At 34.0% G+C, this 19,715-nt stretch overlaps 1 protein-coding gene across 1 annotated transcript in view; it reads left to right on the top strand.

Annotated features, from left to right (window-relative positions):
• SP3 (Sp3 transcription factor) overlaps positions 1 to 18,655 on the top strand; it is a 59,800-nt gene extending 41,145 nt beyond the window's left edge. Inside the window, exons 5-7 of the mRNA XM_023259468.2 lie at positions 8,389 to 8,581; positions 13,967 to 14,163; positions 16,886 to 18,655. Coding sequence (XP_023115236.2) covers positions 8,389 to 8,581; positions 13,967 to 14,163; positions 16,886 to 17,202 — 707 coding nt within the window. The 3' untranslated portion in view covers positions 17,203 to 18,655. The remainder of the gene's footprint in view (positions 1 to 8,388; positions 8,582 to 13,966; positions 14,164 to 16,885) is intronic.
• The last annotated feature ends 1,060 nt before the right edge of the window (positions 18,656 to 19,715 follow it).

Here is a 19,715-nt window from a genome sequence, read left to right as displayed (position 1 = left end):
AAAATTGGAAAAAGAGACTTGGTAGCTCTCACATATCCTTAGGAATCTGAATAATTATGAATGTGAAAATCTAATTAAAATAATATATGAGATCTTGTAGGATTATCCTATAATTCTGTTCAGGTGATTTTTTTTTTTTTTATGGCAGGTGAAACTGATTAAAGGGAAAATGTAAATAAAACTTTAGAATCAAATGAAATAATTTCATCAGAGCTTAAAAAATTGAAGGCAGAATATGAAAGCCTTTGATAAGAACAACAAAAATCCTAATGATATACTATTGATAAAGGAGAATATCTCATTTTATCAACAGTATGGTAATTCATATTTATCTAGTATTATTTATTTAAATTAAATATGCATATTCCAGACTTGATAAACCAGTTAAGAATGTATCTTAAATATTCTATTAGCTCTGTTGATAAATAGTCTTAGGAGGAAGCGTTTAGCATTTTCTGGTAATATTTTTAATAGAAATCTATGCATGTCCTGGGTTATTAATGCCTGACTAATATTGATTATACATACAGATTACCACTGGTGCCTTCATTGATTCCATGTCAGCTCTGTTTGTGTTACACATGATATGCCTGCTCACTCTCTCTCTCTTTTTACATGCTTTTAGCACGATGCTGCATATTGCTATTTATATATCCTTGAATTGAATGAATTTATATTTTCTGATTTTAACTAAATAACCTTTAAAGTGGACAAGTGTCTTTAATATCCATGTAAAGAAGCCATGCATTGACTAGCAAAGAAAATGAAGTTATCACTGAACACCCAAGAAAATGGCAGAGTAGTCACTTTCTCTCTGCTGTTGATAACATTGAATCTTGCCCTAAATATTTTGTTGTGGCATTATCTAATACTGAGCTACTGTAATTAGCAATAAAATTAAAATTGTTAATCTCTTACATGTATTTGTTTTCTAATATTTTATAGTCAATTAGAGTGTATATGCTTAATATTTATGGGGTGCATATTCACAGCTTTACTAATAGTGCCAATCAAAGATTTGGAGACCACTGGCTGGCTTTATCTTCCTAATCCACAAAAGCAGCCAAACTTTCTTTCCTCCTTCCTTCCTTTCTCTTTCTCTTTTTCTCCCTCCCTCCCTTCCTTCCTATTTTGTTTTATTATGGTAGGCCATGAAAACAACCATAAACGTGAGACAATACTGCCATATCCAGATGAAAAGGAAATTTAAACATTTTGAGGTAGAGAGTAAATATAATTTTAAAAATAGTGCCACTGGGGCACCTGGGCTTAGTTGGTTAAGCCTTCAACTCCTGATTTTGGCTGTGGTCATGATCTCGGGGTTTGTGAGTTCTAGCCCTTGGGATTCTCTCTCTCTCTCTCTCCTCCCCCCCACCCCCCTGCTCTCTCTCTCAAAATAAATAAATAAACTTTTAAAAAAAGTACTGTTTATTTTAACATTCTTTTTTTTTTTATGTTTGAGAGAGAAAGAGTTGCACATGTGCAACAGCAGGGAGAGGCAGAGAGAGAGAGGGGAATAGAGAGAGAATCCCAAGCAGGCTCCATGCTGTCAGTACAGAGCCTGGCGTGGGGCTTGATCCCACCAACCATGAGATCATGACCTGAACTAAAATCAACAGTCAGATGCTTAACCAACTGAGCCACCAGGCACCCCTCTTTGAGAATTTCTATTTATATTGCTTCAGTTTTTTTTTTTTTGCATTTAAACTTGTTTTTTCTTATGTACCCAAAGTCCTTTCAAATAAGCACATTTGTTTTTTTAAGCATATTCATTTTTTATATTGTTAGTATATATTAATACATATATTTGCTACTAGACATGTTAAATCTGCCTTTGTTGGCTAGCTTAGGAACTTCAGTGACATTTTTAGAATGCTTGCTTTCCCAGCATAACTCTTGGGAAGTGTCGTATGTACTTGTTTGCAATTCATCTTTCTTTCAGTCTACTCTAGGCAGGATTGTGTCCTAATGTCTCTACTGCAACAGTTTTTGTCAAGATCACCAGTGATTAACACATTTTTACATCCAAAAGTCATTTCTCAGTCTTCATTTTACCTGACTCATCAAGCATTGACACCTATGATTATGTTCTTGAAATGACTGCTTCACTTGCTTTCTGGACACTAGTTTCCTCGTGTCTCTGGCTGGTTCCTTTTAGTCTCCTCTACTTGTGAACGTTGAAGTGCCCAGGGTTTCCTTTTGTCTGTATTCCATTCCAAGTCACTCTCAATAATCAGCTGTATCTGCTGATGGATGTCCAAATTTATATCTGCAGGGCATGCTTTTGCCTGAACTCCAGAGCCATCAACTGCCTGATGAGCATCATCATTTGGTTATTTCATAGGCACCTCCAAACTTTCATATCCAAAAATGAGGGCCTGATTGGCACCCTTCTCCCACAATCTCTTCACCTTCCAGTCTACCCTATCTCAGTTAATGGCAGCTCCATCTCTTTTATTACACAGCACAAAAACCTTAGAATTGTCTTTAACTCCTTTCTTGTTCTCACACCTCACAAAAAAACCTGTTAGTAATTAACAGGTTGTTAGCAAATGTCATGGACTCTACCTGACTGGCCAGTCCTTACTACTTCCTCAATAACACCTTAATTTTAGGCCACTATCATCTTTTGCTTTGGTAATTATATATTAGCTCCCTAATTTAATTAGTTTCCCTACTTATGTCCTTGTTCCCAACAGTCTCTTTAATGCAGCATCCAGAGTGATACTGAATTTATTTTAGTAAAATGTAATTTAAATTATATCACCCTTCTACTCCTAATGCCTTGGTGGCTTCCCTCACTCTGAATGAAATGTAAAGTCCTTATAATGGTCTATGAGGTAATATGCAATGTGTAACATCATATATGATCATCTCTCCTCCTCTTCCACATTTTTACTTTGTGATCTTATCTCTTACTACACTTTCTCCATATTCATTTCATTCTACCCACACAGGCCTCTTTGCTTTTCCTTGAATACACCAAACATGCATCCAACTTGCTTTTCCTTCTGCCCAGAATACTTTCTTCCACCTTGCTCATCCTTTGCCTCCAGGCAGTTTTCTCTGACCCCTCTATTTAAAACAGCTAGTATTTCACTCCTTTCACTTCCTGCTCTCTTTACCATTCTCATTACACTTTATCACCTAAAATGCTGTGTATTTACTTAATTGTTCTGTCTTCTTGCAACTAAATAGGAAACTTGATGAAGGTAACTGTTGTATTAACTGTTTATCCTTAGAACCTACAACAGTGCCTGGCACATTATTGTCACTCACATACTTGTTAAGTGAATAATATTATATTCTAAACTTCAGTTTATGGGCTTAATTTTTAGAGCACACTCATCTCTTAAAGGTTTTGTTTTGTTTTGTTTTAAATTCCTATGTCGGGGAAAGGTGTTAGTTGATTATAAGGAACTAGAGATGAAGCCGCAACAAAAGAAGCTGATTGACACAGAATTCCTAAGTAATCTATAGATTACTCAAAAAAAATTTTATTTAGAATAATATTTATATTGAAGTATAATACACATTCAGAAAAATGTAAAATCATATGTGTGTACCTTGATGAATTTTTATAGAATGAGCACCTAGGAAAAATTACCCAGATCAAAATATACGACATTATGAACAAACCAGCAATCTCCTTAGACCCAGTTATTACCCCTTTTTAAAGATAGGCAGTCACCGTAGAGTAGTTTTACCTGTTTTAAGCTTTATATAAAAATAGAATTTCTAGAGAGACAGAGAGAAAAATTGTGAGCCTTTTGTTTTAAATTATGTTTGTGACATTCATTCCTGTTGCATATAGGTTGTTAGTTTTCATTGTTTTAACACATTTAACTGTATGAATGAATATATTATGATTTATTTTCCATTCTAATACTGGTGGACATTGGAATTGTTTCATTTAGGGTGAACTTTTAGTGTATGCATTTCTGTTGGAGTGAAATTGCTTGGGTTATAGGGTATGCATAGGTTTAGTTTTAGAAGATGTGGTCAAAAGGTTTTCTAAAATTACACCGATTTATACACCCACTAGCAGTGTGGGAGAGTTTTAGTTATTCCACTACTTTGCCAACAGTTGGCCTGGTCTGTTTTGAATGTTAGCCATTGTGGTGGTATGATACCTCATTGTGATTTTGCTTTTTATTTTCCTGATACCTAATAATATTGGGTACTTCTTCATACTTGTATGGTCTATTTTGATGGATTATTACTTCCCTTTCCTCTGAGCCTTACAAATAGATTTCTAAGAATGATTAGGTACCACATGTAAGACATTAATAGAGCACAGTAAAAAATATTTTCCTGTCGTCTACACTCAGCTATTGAGGAAGATGTAACCTTGACTGCCTAGTACTGGAGACTTATTTTTAAGGTGTCTGTAATTAAAATGATATGCAGTTAGCAAAGGGGAATTATTTCCAATTTATTGGGTTAATTAATTTTATCATTAAGATTCTAAAATACCCCAGATTGCGTATGAACAAGTGGAGTGATTTAAAAATTGGTGTAACACATTTTGGGCAATTAATCTATTATTTTTAGTGAACACTTAGTGGTCCTGTCCCTATGAAATGACTTTTAATCTTATAAAAAAACACTTCTCTTTATGTATTATTTGCAGATAAAGAAGGAGCATAGAGAAGCAGAGGGCAAAGTCTCTCCAGGTAGATTATTGCCTATACTGGAAGTTCCTCCTTAGGGAAGTTTTTGTTCATTTAGTCAGATTGTATTTTCTGAGCACTTTGGAGTGAAGCACTCAATACCTAAAGGGATGTATGAGCCAATAAATATAATTCTACCATAAGTATATATAAAAGAGATGACATTTGAAGTAGCCTTTAAGGATAAATAGAGGTTAGTTCGATGAAAAAGGAAAAGAGATAGAAAACAGTCCAGGCAACATGCACACACAAGGGAGTGACATTGAGAGAGGGCATGTATTCTGAAAATGGTGAGAATTTCAGTGGTTTTTTTTTTTTAATTATTATTTATTTATTTTGAGGGAGAGAGTGCAAGTGGAAGAGGGGTAGAAAGAGAATCCCAAGCAGGCTCCCACTGATGTGTGTGGGGCTTGATCCCACGAGCTGTGAGATGATGACCTGAACCAAAATCAAGAAGAGTCAGATGCTTAACCCACTGAGCCACCCAGGAGCCCTGAGAATTTCAGTGTTTTTAATAGTGAGGTTTGGAAGACCAGGCTGGGGCCAGGTTGAGAACATTCTTGAATACCAAGTTAATTAATGAGTGTGGTCTTTATACTGTAGAAAATAGAGAATTAGTGTAAGTATGGTTATCAGGAAGGTGATGTCATTAGATTTTTATTTAAGAAGAACATTTTAGAGGCTGTGGAGAAGATGGATTAGTAAAAGAGGAAGATGAGAGGCTGGCAATGGACTGACAGGACTCAGCTAGAGTTGATAGTCCGAAAAATTAGGTGACTTGTAATGCTGTCAACTAAAGGAGATGCCAGGAGAAGGTTGGTTGGTGGACAAGATGGGTTCAATTTACATGTGAAGTTTTTTTGCTTGTACTGTATTCAGATTCAGTAAGAAAGGACACTAAATTGTGAGTATTTATGTCTACGACACAATGTTTAAATGTATTTTGTAGGTTCCAGTAAGAGAACTAGCAATGGGGGGCAGGAACGTGCTATATAATATCTTCATTCCCTCAGTCAAGTTGCATTTCATTCTTGCCCTCTCTCATCAATTGCTTTTTTTTCTTCTCTTTGGTGTCTTCAAGTCTTCTGTCTCTCTAGACTGCTTTATCCATCCTTGATATTAGTATTTTGTCCTCCTTTTTACCCGCTGCCTCATCACAAATAATGTAAGATGAGCAGCTTTAAAAACATCTGATAAACTGCCTCATGTGTGGACTTCAAACTTACTCTACTCTGGATATGTGGTATCCATGTACTGTGTCTTTTCTTTAACTTACAAAGCTAGTATTATGCAATATTTGTGCAAGTACTTACGTATCTGGTAATAGTGATACAGATGGACATCAGATTATAAAGGAACAGAAGTCAATACACATTTATGTTTTGTATTTGGAGGAATTTTATATATAGTGTAATTCTTCATCTTTTCACTGTGCAAATAGAAACCAATTTTCCTTCAATTTCTAGCCATCGAATTCTCTCTGCATCTGGAGTCTAGCATTGTTCACAGCACATAGCAGCTAATTACTTATGGGATGAACAAATGTGCTTGTAGAGGGAGTTGTGGCTGTGCTCCATCAGCTGAACTTGTAGGTTCTATGGGTCATCATCCCCTCCTCACTTTTTAGGGGTTTCAAAATCCTGTATTTTCAACCAGTCTCTCTGTAATAGATCTTTCTCATAGCATTTAAACATGTTCAAGTTTTTTGTGTCTTTAAAAATAAAACAAAACACTCCCTCCCCTTAATTCTCCTCTTTGGTCCTCTCAAGCTTCTATTGCCATATTTTTGTCTCTCTCTTAAACCAGACTTCTTGAAAAACTTATCTGTACTTGTTATTAAACTTCTTGCCCACTTTCTTGGTTTCTTTCTTAACTTATTTGCAGTATTTGATGTTGACCACTTCCTTTCTTTCTTGAAACACATTCTTTCATTGATGTAGCACATTTTCCTGGATACTAATTTCCTTTGCAGGTTCCTCCTCTTTTGCCTGTTCCCTAAATGTTTGTATTCCTCACTGGCTACCTTCTTTTCTCATCCTCTTTATAGTCGTGGAGTGATCTAACCTACTTCTTTGGAAAGACTCCCATCACTGTATATATACCGATAATTTCTGTATCTCCAGCACTTGCCTCTATTTTGAGCTCCAAAGGTATAGGTCCTGCTTCTGTACTCCTTCAGACTCCATGGTCTTGAACCTTGAACTCATTAACTGTCCTTCTTTAATTCTACTTGGTCTTTCTCCAGTATTTCCTATTTTGGTGAATGGCACTGCTCTCTACTCTGTTGCCCATGCCATGCTTCCCTTTCTTCCTACCCCCCCCCCCCCGATACTTTGTTGTGGTTATCCTGATAAAATAAACTAGTTTTACACTCTTTGAGGTGTTTTTCTTGGTTGTTGGTTATACATTCTAGTTTTCATTAGTTTAAATTCAGCAGTTACAAGACACATTTGATTTTTTTAAGCTATTTTTGCCCCAATTATTAGTGACTAATTTGGATTTAAAATAATTTTCCATTAAGATTTTTGGTTTACTTACTACATAAATCAGAATAAAAATCTGTGAGAATTTGCTTTACCGAAGATGGTTATATCAGTGTTTGTTTTAAATCCTGTATTGTTTCTTTAAAAAAGTTTTCTGAGATGAAAAACCTCTTCGTTTTCATGTAGAAAATGATATTGTATCATTATCGATATAAAGATGTTTGGCTCTGCTGAGAAAATGACACAACTTCCTGCCATGTCCATTCTTCCTTACCATTGCCTCCTCATTTTGTTTCCCAATCTGGTTTGTAATAAAACTCCTTGAAAATAGAAACTGTCTCTCATATTTCTGTCTCCTTCCATAGTGACATCGTGGCCATTATAGATATTTTAGTAATGATGACTTAATTTAAAGGTTAGATTTGTGAGTAACAGTTTCAAGTGAATGATCCCTTCTTTTGCATTCACATAGTACCTATTGATAGGAACGATTGATATAGGCTGTGAAGGGTTTTAGAATTTGCTCCAATCTGAATTGACTGTTGAATTTATTGATTAGCTGAACGAGTATATAATTGAAGTTTCAGATTGCTTGTGATTTAGCCTTAGCTTGCTTAAAAAAAAATCTTTTTCTCTTTCTTTCTTTCTTTCTTTCTTTCTTTCTTTCTTTCTTTCTTTCTTTCTTTCTTTCTTTCTTTCTAATTTACATCCAAGTTAGTTAGCATATGTAGTGCAATAATCATTTGAGGAGTAGATTCCAGTGATTCATCCCCTGTGTATAACACCTAGTACTACAAGTGTCCTCCTTTTAATGCCCCTTACCCATTTAACCCATACCCCCACCCACAGCCCCTCCAGCAGCCCTGTTTGTTCCCTGTATTTAAGAGTCTCTTATGTTTTGTCCCCTACCCTGTTTTTACATTATCTTTGCTTCCCTTCCCTTATGTTCATCTGTTTTGTATCTTAAATTCCACATATGAAAATTACTTTTCTTAAAAAATCTTTTAAAAAGCAAGCTCTCATGCTGGCTTTATTCTCTTTTGGGCTGAATTCTTTGATATTTAGAGTAAGATAGAAATGAGAACCAATGATTATGTTTAGGACCAATGGTTATGTTCCATAGACATGATTTTTGACTTTTACATAGTATTCACTTTACCTTAGAGAGGCTCACATCTCATGCTTTTTGGGCCAGTGGGCTGCTTCTCATCTGTATTTGCTTTTTTCTTTAGATATTAGGATCAAGGAAGAAGAACCTGATCCTGAAGAGTGGCAGCTCAGTGGTGATTCTACATTGAATACCAATGATCTAACACACTTAAGAGTGCAGGTGGTAGATGAAGAAGGGGACCAACAACATCAAGAAGGAAAAAGACTTCGAAGGGTAGCTTGCACCTGTCCCAACTGTAAAGAAGGTGGTGGGAGGTATGCACACATGAAACATACTCTTTTTTTTAACACTGCTAATATCATCACCCTAATTTTTGAAATACTGCATGCGGTATCACTTAATTATGGGAAATTTCTCATTACATGATCATTTTGTGTGTATGTCTGTATGAGTGTGGCAGAAAAAGTTAGGGGACAAAATATGTAAGATAGAATTTTCAGATCGAAGTGCCTTTTTTAAAACTAAAGTTACTTAATTTGCCTTAAAAAGAAATGTAACAGATGCCATTTAACAGGCCCATATGAGAAATTAGCCTATTTGCAAACCAGCAATGAGATTTGCCTAAATACAGATAAAGAGTTGATTTTTAGCTTGAGAATAGCAGTTATATAAAAATAAGTTCAGAAATAGTTGATAAGCATAAACATTTTCTATTTTCAACAGAAATGAATAATAAGCCTTAATGATGGAATTTTTTAAGAAAGTGGAACTGTAGTATTTTAATTCTGTACTTTAAAAAAATAAATGTTAAGACAGAATAACATGACAGGAAAAACTCAAAACAGATCACTGATTATATTAAATGTGGATGGATTAAGCTTAATAATTAAGACCTTGAAACTCAGATTGTATTTTAAAAACAAAATCCAGCCTTATGTTAATTATAGGGAGCATCTCAGATAAATTGGCACAGGAATGTTGAAGGGGTGGAAAAAGATTTATTAGGCAAATGTTAACAAGAAAACTTGGATAGCAGTGTTACTGTCAGACAACGAAGGATCAGGGTGAAAATCATCACATGGTTAAATAGGGGTAGGTTTCTTAATAATACGAAGTTTTCACCAAAGGAGATTTAATAGTTATGATACTTCCCCCCATAACATTGAAATATATAGAGAGCAGAAACTGTGATACGACTCTTAATGACATACTAATCAAATCCCTAGTCATAGTGAAAAGCCTTAACACATCTCTCTCAGAAATATGCCATAAATAGACAAAATATACTATTAACACAGTTAATGAGCTTAAGCTAATAGAAATAGAGCCTATCTGCCTTCGAGTTGGTATCATTAGTTGATTTGTACATTGGCCAGCCCATTCACAATGATGGTAACAATGACTAATAACTGCTAACATTGAGGGCTTACTGAGTTTTAGATGTTAGAAAGTCTTATAAATGAGGCACAGAGAGGTTGAATGATTCTTAACAGCAACATGCAACTGGGATTTGGACCCAGTTTCTTACTCCAGAACATTAACCACTAAACTGTACTTACTACCTCTTGAGTGGATTTGCTTCTATATCAGATCCTTAGGTATTTTTATTTACTGGGTAATTATTTGTTTGAAATATTATTTATTCTTTGACATGTTTTGGCCAATTTAAATAAGTTTGGTTAGACAATAACTTTTCTGAAATTTACTCTCCTTTTTAGAGGAACTTTAAAGATAAATTTGTTCGTGAAAGTCCAATCTAATTGAGGGTCAAGATCTGGCCTATATTTTACTTAACGCATTTTCTTGAAAATGAACTTCCTTTAGATTTGTATTTATTAAACTAATATGTGCTCATAAAAATTCAGAAATCTAGAAGAATATTAAAACAATACCAAACTTCTACCCCATGTCAGGATAACCATTATAACATTTTTGTATATATCCTTTCAGACTTTACATATCTTTTAAAGTGGAATCATTCTCACTGTTTACATGTCTGCTCTTATTTTGAAAATTTTTGTGACCATATTTTCAAGTCTGTATAGAGTCTACATCAAGTTTTTAATGGCTGTTAATACTGTTGTATGGATGCGTAAGAATTTAACATCTTCTTTGAGAGTTTATTGCTGTCATTCTAATCTTACACATACATTTTTGCACCTTTGTCTGATTACTTCATCACTGTAAGTTGGCAGAAGTGAAATTGTTGGATCGAAGGGAATTGTCTGCTTTTCTGTTTCAAGTTAGACTCCTACCAGTGGTGTATGAAAGTATCTGCTTTCCCACACCCCTGCCAACAATGGATTTCATCATTTTTTTAATACCTTTTAAAGTCTGGTATGAAAAATAATTCATTATTATTTCATTTAGTATATTTTTTGTTACATTGTGAGATTGAACATTTTTTGGTGTGTTATTTTACCATTTTAAGATTTCTTTTGTGAATTGTCTTTTGTGAATCTGTTAATTCGTGTGTTTAACCGTCATATGTGCAGATATTTTTTCCTAGTTTTACATTGCCTTTCAACTTTGTCAGTGGTTTGTATAATGCATTGTTACACAAGTAAAAGAAGAGTTCCACCACTTAAAACTTTGCAAACTTTGTTTTGTGCACAAAAGTTTTAGTGAATCAGTCTTTATGAAATACCTTTAAAAAAAAGACTTATTTTTTCTAGAACTTTTGTGAGTTCGTTTTTTAAAATTATTCTAAGCAATCAAAATGGAAGTTCTTAAGAAAAAAAACTATGGTTTCTTAGAGCTCATTTGAATAAACTTCAACTGATATATACATGACAGGCAAAATTGTATCATTGATAGTTGTTGCATCTAATTAGTAGAAGCATAGCATATAGTAAATCCAGAGCATTCTAAAGGGTTCTGCAAAGGTGAGGTGGGCAGTACTTTAAAAATTTTAGAATATTGGCCTTTTTTCCCTCAGCTATATTCTTAAAAATACACATATATCAAGTGGAATATTCAGAGAACAAAATTTTGTTTACCTTCTTGAGCAAGGTATAAAATATAGTTAAATATTTAAAAATTGTATTCATCTGGGCATTTAACCAATATTTATTAAGCAGAACCAGCCCTCAGAAACTTTTTACTCTAGTGGAAGAGGCAGGTAATTTTAATAAAGTAGAATAAATTCTAAAAGCATTATTGTTATGTGGGGTTTGTGTGGATTAAACATCAGTCCATATTTTAAAAATTAAGTTATTTTGCAAAATCTGTCAGCAATTTCAGTTGGTGTCTCATTTCTTCCATTCCAAGCAAAAGAAAGTACTTGATTTACTTCACTTTTCTTAATTCCCATACTGAGAATTCAGCATTATTTATTGTGTCACTCTGTCTTGGCATTGTTAAACTATTGAGAACAAGTTTAGGCAGTTAGGAATAGAAACTCAAAGTTGTTTGTTTTTTCTAGGTGGTATAGGTGTTAGTGGTTTGATTACGTAAATCAAGAAGAAAACTTACGACTAAATCTTTTATTATTACCTTTATATTTATTTGTTGAGAAAGTTCTTTTCCTTCACATCACGTGTCATAAATCCATATCTAACATATCTAGATCTTATCTTGAATAAAATTTCCTTTTTAAATAGAAATTTGGACCCGGGTGTTAGGCTTTTCCCTTAAATTAGATGTATTTGTGTGCATCCTGTCCCCATCCCCCCCCCCCCCCCCCCCCCCGATGCCTGTCCCATTTTCAAATAGTATTTCTCATTTTCTTATAATTCAATTGAAAATACCTCTCCCGGGCTCTTTGGTTCTTTGAGAACCCAGATTTGTTGCTGTAATTTGTTACAATCTTGTGCTTTGTTAGTGCTCTCAAGCTAAATTTTGCTTAGTTAGTAAAGTATTTAGCACTTTTGAGTTTATAAAAGCACATGGATTCACCTGAGTGGTACACTTAGCATAGAGGCAAGAAGTCATGAGTACAAGAGTGAACTGAATTGGGTTCTCTGTGAAATTGCTATGGTGAACACAATATGTGAAATTGGTTTGTACACCAATAACCACAAACATTACTCTTTTTTCTTAGGGCTGTGTAAGAATAAAATAAATTTTAAAAACTAAATTAAATGAAATATTGGCTTTGGTTAATACTTTGGCATTGCAGGTGAGCCAGAAAAACCTGTTTGACTCAACTCAGCTCTTGGAAGAGAGTTATAGAAATTGGGGGTGGACTGGAGCAGGAACTAGAATTGTGTTAGATTATGACGTCCTTGCCCTTAAGACAACAGCATGACTCCTCCTTGTCTTTACTTATGCTATTCCTCTGCCTGGAATGCCTTCCCTCCTTTCTATCTAAATCCTACCCACCTCTTCCACGAAGCCTTCTCTAACTACTGGAGCCCACATTGATGTCTCCCTGTTCAGAACACCTATGGCATCTAACAGCCAGCACTGCACCGTTTAGCACTGTTTGTCCTATGGCAATTTCACATGCTACTGAGTGTGAGTACATTAAAATATAAATGTGGGGAAATATGCATTTTTCCAGTAAAAATTGAAAAACGCTAGGTATAATATATAAAGGAGGATTTTCAGGCTTATGGACAGTTTACAGGCTATATACCTAGACTGTGAGATTGGGGGAGGAGGGGAAGTCGGGGCGGGGGGGTCTTAAATGGACCTTTTTTTAATCTCAGAAACATTGCAGAGTTTGTATGATTTTGACAGTGAGTCTAAAGTGTCATGTTTTTTATAAACTCATTTATTTTTATTTAGTAACCAGCCCAATTTTTTTTTTTTTTTAAAGCTTGGGAAGTAACACTTTCTATAGTGTTTAATACTATTTGAATATCAGTTCTGGAATCAAAAAAGTTTTCTTCTTGCTTAGGCTAAAATACCTGTGTTCATTCATCTAAGCACATATCTCCCAAACCCTGTTCTTGGTATCAAATACTGAAATGTAACAAATGTCAAATTTTATGCTGTGGAGAAACTGTATTTTATTATATCTCTGATGTGTAATTTGGGGTATCTTTGCATGGTTAATATGAAAGGAATTTTAACTATAAAGATAATTTTGATTTATATTTATTTTCTGTAGTGCTAAGGGAGCTATGACAGTAGCTTTGTCTAGATTTTTTTTTTTTACGATTTTCTCCCAAGTCTCCGTGTATATTCAGGGTGTGGCTATACAAATAAAGGAATAAATATGCTTAAGTCATGTTAATTTAAAGTCTGCTTAAGGTGCCTATCGTTTTTATTGTACCTGTGATTGGTTATGTAGTCATTTCTTGGTTTATTTAATTTTTAAATTAGCTGACATTGTGACTTTGAAGAGACTGTTTAGTTTCTTATACCACTAGGACATGGATTGGGCCTATGCATTGAATTTGTGAATGGTTCTGACAGAATACTTAAGTAGCTTTATTTGTACAATCTGTCTTTATGAAATGTCCTTTTAAATTATATAATTCTTGAGCATGTTTACATTTGGACAGCAATCACATTAAATCTGAAGTAAAATTAATAATGTGATATTACATGTTTGAGATACACACACACACACACACACAAACACACACACATTTTTTTTAAATTTAAATTGATCTTAAATGGTCTTGGTTTCTGATTGACCTCATGGCGTTAACGTCTTCGATTTGAAATTCAGCTTGGGAATATAGAAGTGGTAATGTTTACTTGAATATTTCCATAGAAGTATATATTATTCTCTGTGTGTTTTTTAGAGGTACCAATCTTGGAAAAAAGAAGCAACACATTTGTCATATACCAGGATGTGGTAAAGTCTATGGGAAGACCTCACATCTGAGAGCTCATCTGCGTTGGCATTCTGGGGAGCGTCCTTTTGTTTGTAACTGGATGTTCTGTGGTAAAAGATTTACTCGAAGTGATGAATTACAGAGGCACAGAAGAACACATACAGGTTACTAATATTTACTTTTTTTTTTTATTTTTTTAATTTTTTTTTAAATTTTTTTTTCAACGTTTATTTTTTTGGGACAGAGAGAGACAGAGCATGAACGGGGGAGGGGCAGAGAGAGAGCAAGACACAGAATCGGAAACAGGCTCCAGGCTCTGAGCCATCAGCCCAGAGCCTGACGGGGGGCTTGAACTCACGGACCGCGAGATCGTGACCTGGCTGAAGTCGGAGGCTTAACCGACTGCGCCACCCAGGCGCCCCACTAATATTTACTTTTAACTGAAAAAAAAAATGACTTATAGGGCTACATAGTATCTTGAAGTCCCCCCCCCCCCCACATCTTACTGATCTGAATCTTTTAAAATATGACTAGTTACATTCAATTTTTATCTTCAGTAATACCAATTTGAGAACAGTAATTCCAAATAAGCCAATATGGTTTATCTTGTAAAATAACATTTTATTTTATGCAGACTTTGGTTAGCTTTTTTTTTTTTATATAGTTAGCTTTTTTTGTTTTGCTGTAACATTGTTTAATGTCTTAAGCCACATTTATGCAATTCTTGTTTATTATGTTAACCTTTTAAATTAGTTGTCTGCTTTTACTCTTGATCTGTCTTTATTTTTCTTCAACATGCTAAAGAATAATTCTTTTTTTTCTGATAAATTGAAGTATTTTACCTTTTCTCGTTTTAGTATCTGTGAGGTAAGCAAAAAACATTTCAGTGAGGAATAACCAGGGCATTATTGATGGAAGAACTCTTCTGTTTGATTGTTTTTCATGGTATTGTGGGGTTGTTACGTGAAATGAGCCTAGGACTGACTCCAACTAAATCCTAATTTAATGTATCTTAGAGTTTTCTCCTGCTACCGTATAATGGTCAAGGTGTTCATCAGTCTATGCTCAACACTGAAGAAGTGAAAAATATATATTTATAGTCACAATAAAGCTTAGAAGGAAGAAGCATGGTGAAATGAAAGTGTTGGTCCTAGATCTGGATTCAAATCCAGGTTCTCTGTTAGAGTAAGCAAATAAGCTCTCGCTCTACTTTCACACCTTCTACATTGTCTTTAAATATATAAAATAACCTGTGAAGTATGTAGTAGTATATATATTACATGTGCTACTTATTTTCTGTCTTATTTGTCAGGTTAGACAGATGAGCTTAACCTGTTTCAAGTGGCAGCAAACAAAATAAGAAAATAGGTCAAGTATACTTAGAGACAGAGATCAGTGTTGCATGGGATAGTAAGACATTGTTGGGCAGTGGGCTGGGACCTTAAAGTGGCCTGGTAACAGAATTTTCCTCTGTGGAATTTGATCAGGATATAAAAAGGAATAACATAAAAGGGGACAAAAAAGTCTGTGATCAAATAAATGTGAGAAACACTGAGTTAAACAGGGTTTAGTCCAGCTACCTTCAAGGCAACACCTCTTAGGACCATTAATTGAACATTAAGAAGACTGTATCTCTTAAGTTGGGAGATGTAGTATGTGTAGCATTTCCCAGCCTCCTTTGATTGTTGTGCCATTTTCTGTGGAGCATCTCTCAGGATTAATTCCAAAAGAAATTTTGGGAAATACCTTCCCAGAAGAATAGAATGATATGTGAATAGAAGAGGTGAGAGACGATTTGCCATGAGTGAAGATGAGATTCTGTATAGCACATTTCTGTTAAGTAGGATTGAGCTATGTTATGGAGGTCCTTTTAAGTTAGGCAGTAGAGAATCTATTTCATAATCTGCAAGTTATTCTTATATTTCCATACCACTTAGTGTCATGGTGAAGTTTCACACTGATACGATTTGATATTTAAGGAAGATTTGTCTGCCATTGACTGACTGGATAGGAGAGGGGGAATGACTTAGGGTGTCACTGCAGCATAGTTCAGGCGTGAGGTCTGATGAGGACCTACTTAAGGTGGAGGTGCTGAAATAAGAGATAGGTAAGAATTTTGAAGAGAATCACAAAATACAAGATTTGTTTACTACTTGATTTCTCTCTGGATTCCTTTTAGATTTGCCTTTTGCCTTTTCCTCCAGTAATTCTCTTTTGTAGTTGTCTTCAACATAATAGAAGTTCAGTCAGTCTTTTGTATTTAAAAAAAGGATTTTATTCATACTGGGGAAATAAAGTTAGGCATCAGGGTCTTGAATTAACTATAACATCATGGTATATCAGGCTTGCTCTTGACTATTCCAGCTAAAATCACATCAGCTAGCCATCTCCATTATTCCTGGGATTATCAGTCTTATTGGAGCACAGGCTATGTTTTTGCTTTAATCTTAAGTACCCTGTGTAGTTCCTTGAATTCACATTTAAAAGGTTTAGTATCATGGATATGACATGCTAATAATACCTTAAATATAGCTTAAAACAGTGTGCTCTTTGCACATGGTCATTTTTTAGCTGTACGGTGTCTTCTAACAGATGTTTCAAAACAAGCTATTGGCATAGCTGAGGTATTCAAGTCGTATCCAAATATCAGTCTATAACTTCGAAGATCACTTTTCATTCAGAAGTAAAGAGGACAGATTTATTTTGAGGGAAGAGTACTCTATGTGAGAAATCTTGCAAGGACCGCTCACGAAACGAATACACTTTTAATGGAACTGAACTGTGCTTCCTGTCTCTGTCAGTGTTGGCTTATTTTCTTTCTCAGCAGATGATCAGTCTATTCATGTTGAATTTAAAAAACTAAGTAACCTAATTTCTTTTTAACAGGTGAGAAGAAATTTGTTTGTCCAGAATGTTCAAAACGCTTTATGAGAAGTGACCACCTTGCCAAACATATTAAAACACATCAGAATAAAAAAGGTATTCACTCTAGCAGTACAGTGCTGGCATCTGTGGAAGCTGCACGAGACGATGCTTTGATTACTGCAGGAGGAACAACACTTATCCTTGCAAATATTCAACAAGGTTCTGTTTCAGGGATAGGAACTGTTAATACTTCCACCACCAGCAATCAGGATATCCTTACCAACACTGAAATACCTTTACAGCTTGTCACAGTTTCTGGAAACGAGACAATGGAGTAAATATTACACAAATACTTATTCATTGTGGTTATTTTTATACAGTAGTGAGAAGAATATTGTTCCTAAGTTCTTAGATATCTTTTTATTGATGTGCAAAAATTTTTGGATTGACAGTAACTTGGTTATACATGACACTGAAATGCCTTACTTTGTATGATATTCCATAGTATATTAAAAATGGTAAAATTGCATGGGTTTTGTAGGTACTTTTGGAATCTAGAAGAAATGAAATTTTACCAAGTTATATAAAGAGAAAATTGAATTTAACAATGCGAATGGTAGTCTAACCAAATGCATCAATCCTGTGTGGTTTAGTGTAAAAATGAGAACATGTTGGTATTTATCTATTGTAAGATAAAAAAAAAGTTGGTGGGTGAAAGAAATCATGTTATGATAAAAAAATTTTTGTAATTTTCTTGATGACTGGAATTTTTATTATGCATAACTGACAAATCAAGTTTCCAAGCAAATGTTACATAGTGTAGGCTTTACTTAGCTTATCAATTTGTCATTTTGAAGCTAATTATTTTAATTAGGTTAACTATGTACAATATTTTAAGCATTACTCTTGTAAGATTTTGAAAACTACATTTTAACATGGAACTCTAGGGATAGTCACCTTTTAAAATCCTGTTGAAAAGCCATGTTTAAGATTTAATTTGCCAAAATAATGTCTTGTTAATATTCTTTCAATAACGAAGTTGGGCAATATAACCAATGTTTAAAAAAAAAGTTTAAAATGTATAGGTTGAGGCATTTGGGTGGTAAGAAAATGTTAAAGTGAATTATCCCTTTTCTTGAATATTGGAGGACCAAAAAAAATAAGGTGTATTGCGTCTTAGCAGTGATTTTTTTTTTTTTTTTTTTTTTTTTAAATCCAATCTTGTTTCCAAAAACCATATGTCTGCCAGGGCCTTAAAAGCCATCATGTAAATTACCAGTAAAGTATAACATATGCAAACATAAAATCACTTCCATAGTGACGATACTCCAACCATATGGATATTAGTCATAGAAAACTAGAGGTTTATGATATTTTTTTAAGTCTTTTTTTTTTTTTTTTTTTTTTTTGTCTAGGTAGTCAGTCTGCACTTAAATATCAACCATTTTCCTTTTTTGCTTCTTCCCTTAAAATTTATATGTATCCAGTACATTTAATTGAGAAATGTATGTTTTTTATTATGCTGTATTTTCTTTTTATTTTTTAATTATTGTTTATATTTTCAATTATTAAAAAATGTACAAAATAAAGTTTCATTGCTGGTCTTGTAAGAGCTATACAATTTTCCTAAATGTATACCTATAACTGCAGCAGTTCACCTATTTCAAAATTTGGAATTCTGTTCATTTGTTATTCTTAAGACCACCTCAAACTTAAAGGCTACCTTATTGTACGTTTAAAGTGTATTATAACAGTGTGGTAGTTAATAAAACACTATTTTTTTTCTTTTGAGTTTGTTGTATTCCTATGCATTTAAAATATTTGCAGTGGTATGGGGTAAGAAAAATCTGTATGGTTCATTTTTCTTCACCTTTTGTTCACAGATTCTTGATCTCAGACACTGAAATTATTGGGAGAAGTTTACTTGAAAAGGGAGGAGTAGAGGCCCTAGCAGATGACTGATTTTCTCCTGAAAATGAGCTCATTAAATAAAACTTTTGAAAAAAAATCCTTTAATTCTAAGTCCACATTGATTCACATTAATTGTAATAATCCCATTTTGCAAACCTTGTTTTTATTTCCGCAGTTAAAGCAGTGCAGAATATTTTGATTTATTAAAAATGTGAGTTTACATGAAGATTCTTGAAAATGATAATGTAAGACATACTTTGGTAACCGTGGCACGAGTTAGTTGAAAAAGTTATGTTTTGAGTTTGTGTAGGTCTAATCATGATAAGGGCAGAGTGAAAAGGAAAGGAAAAGTTAACATTATGACTGAATTTTGGATATTTTTAAATGAAAAATCCAGTTACTTTCCATGTGTTTCCAGTGGGGGTGAAGATTAAGATTTCCATTGTTTTCCAGGCCCACTCTGACACTGTCAATAATATCTTTGAATGCATAGGACAACTCTAGATACACATAGAAACACAGGCAGAGTTTTCTTTCCTAAATGTGAGACTTAAGCTTGTGATGTGAAATAGGCATTATTACTTGAATTATAGAAATTAATGGAATGTACAATTATTTTGAAGTTACAAGGATCAGAATTTGAATCTTTAAACTCCAGTTAATTTTTAGAAGTTTTTTTATTACTGAAGATGTGTGAAGAGGATTATGTGAGAAGGTTGCTCACTTGAGCAAAATACCTATTAAGTCAGGGGATTAAAAATCTTTCTAGAGTGTGATAGTAGAGATGTTTTTAAATAATATTGAAATTTTACAGTAAGTTTATAGAGTGCTTTTGATCCATGAGTTTCCAAGCATATTTTATCAGTTCTTGGAGCATGAATACAATGAAGAACGTTAAGTAGTCCTAAAAATTATTTACACTTTTAGATTTTAAAGAGTG

This window comes from Felis catus, chromosome C1 (assembly GCF_018350175.1).
Source record: "Felis catus isolate Fca126 chromosome C1, F.catus_Fca126_mat1.0, whole genome shotgun sequence".
In the NCBI taxonomy this organism is placed as follows: Eukaryota; Metazoa; Chordata; class Mammalia; order Carnivora; family Felidae; genus Felis; species Felis catus.
The sequence above is the reverse complement of the archived record's forward strand: the minus strand, read 5'-3'. Positions and strand labels throughout refer to the sequence as shown.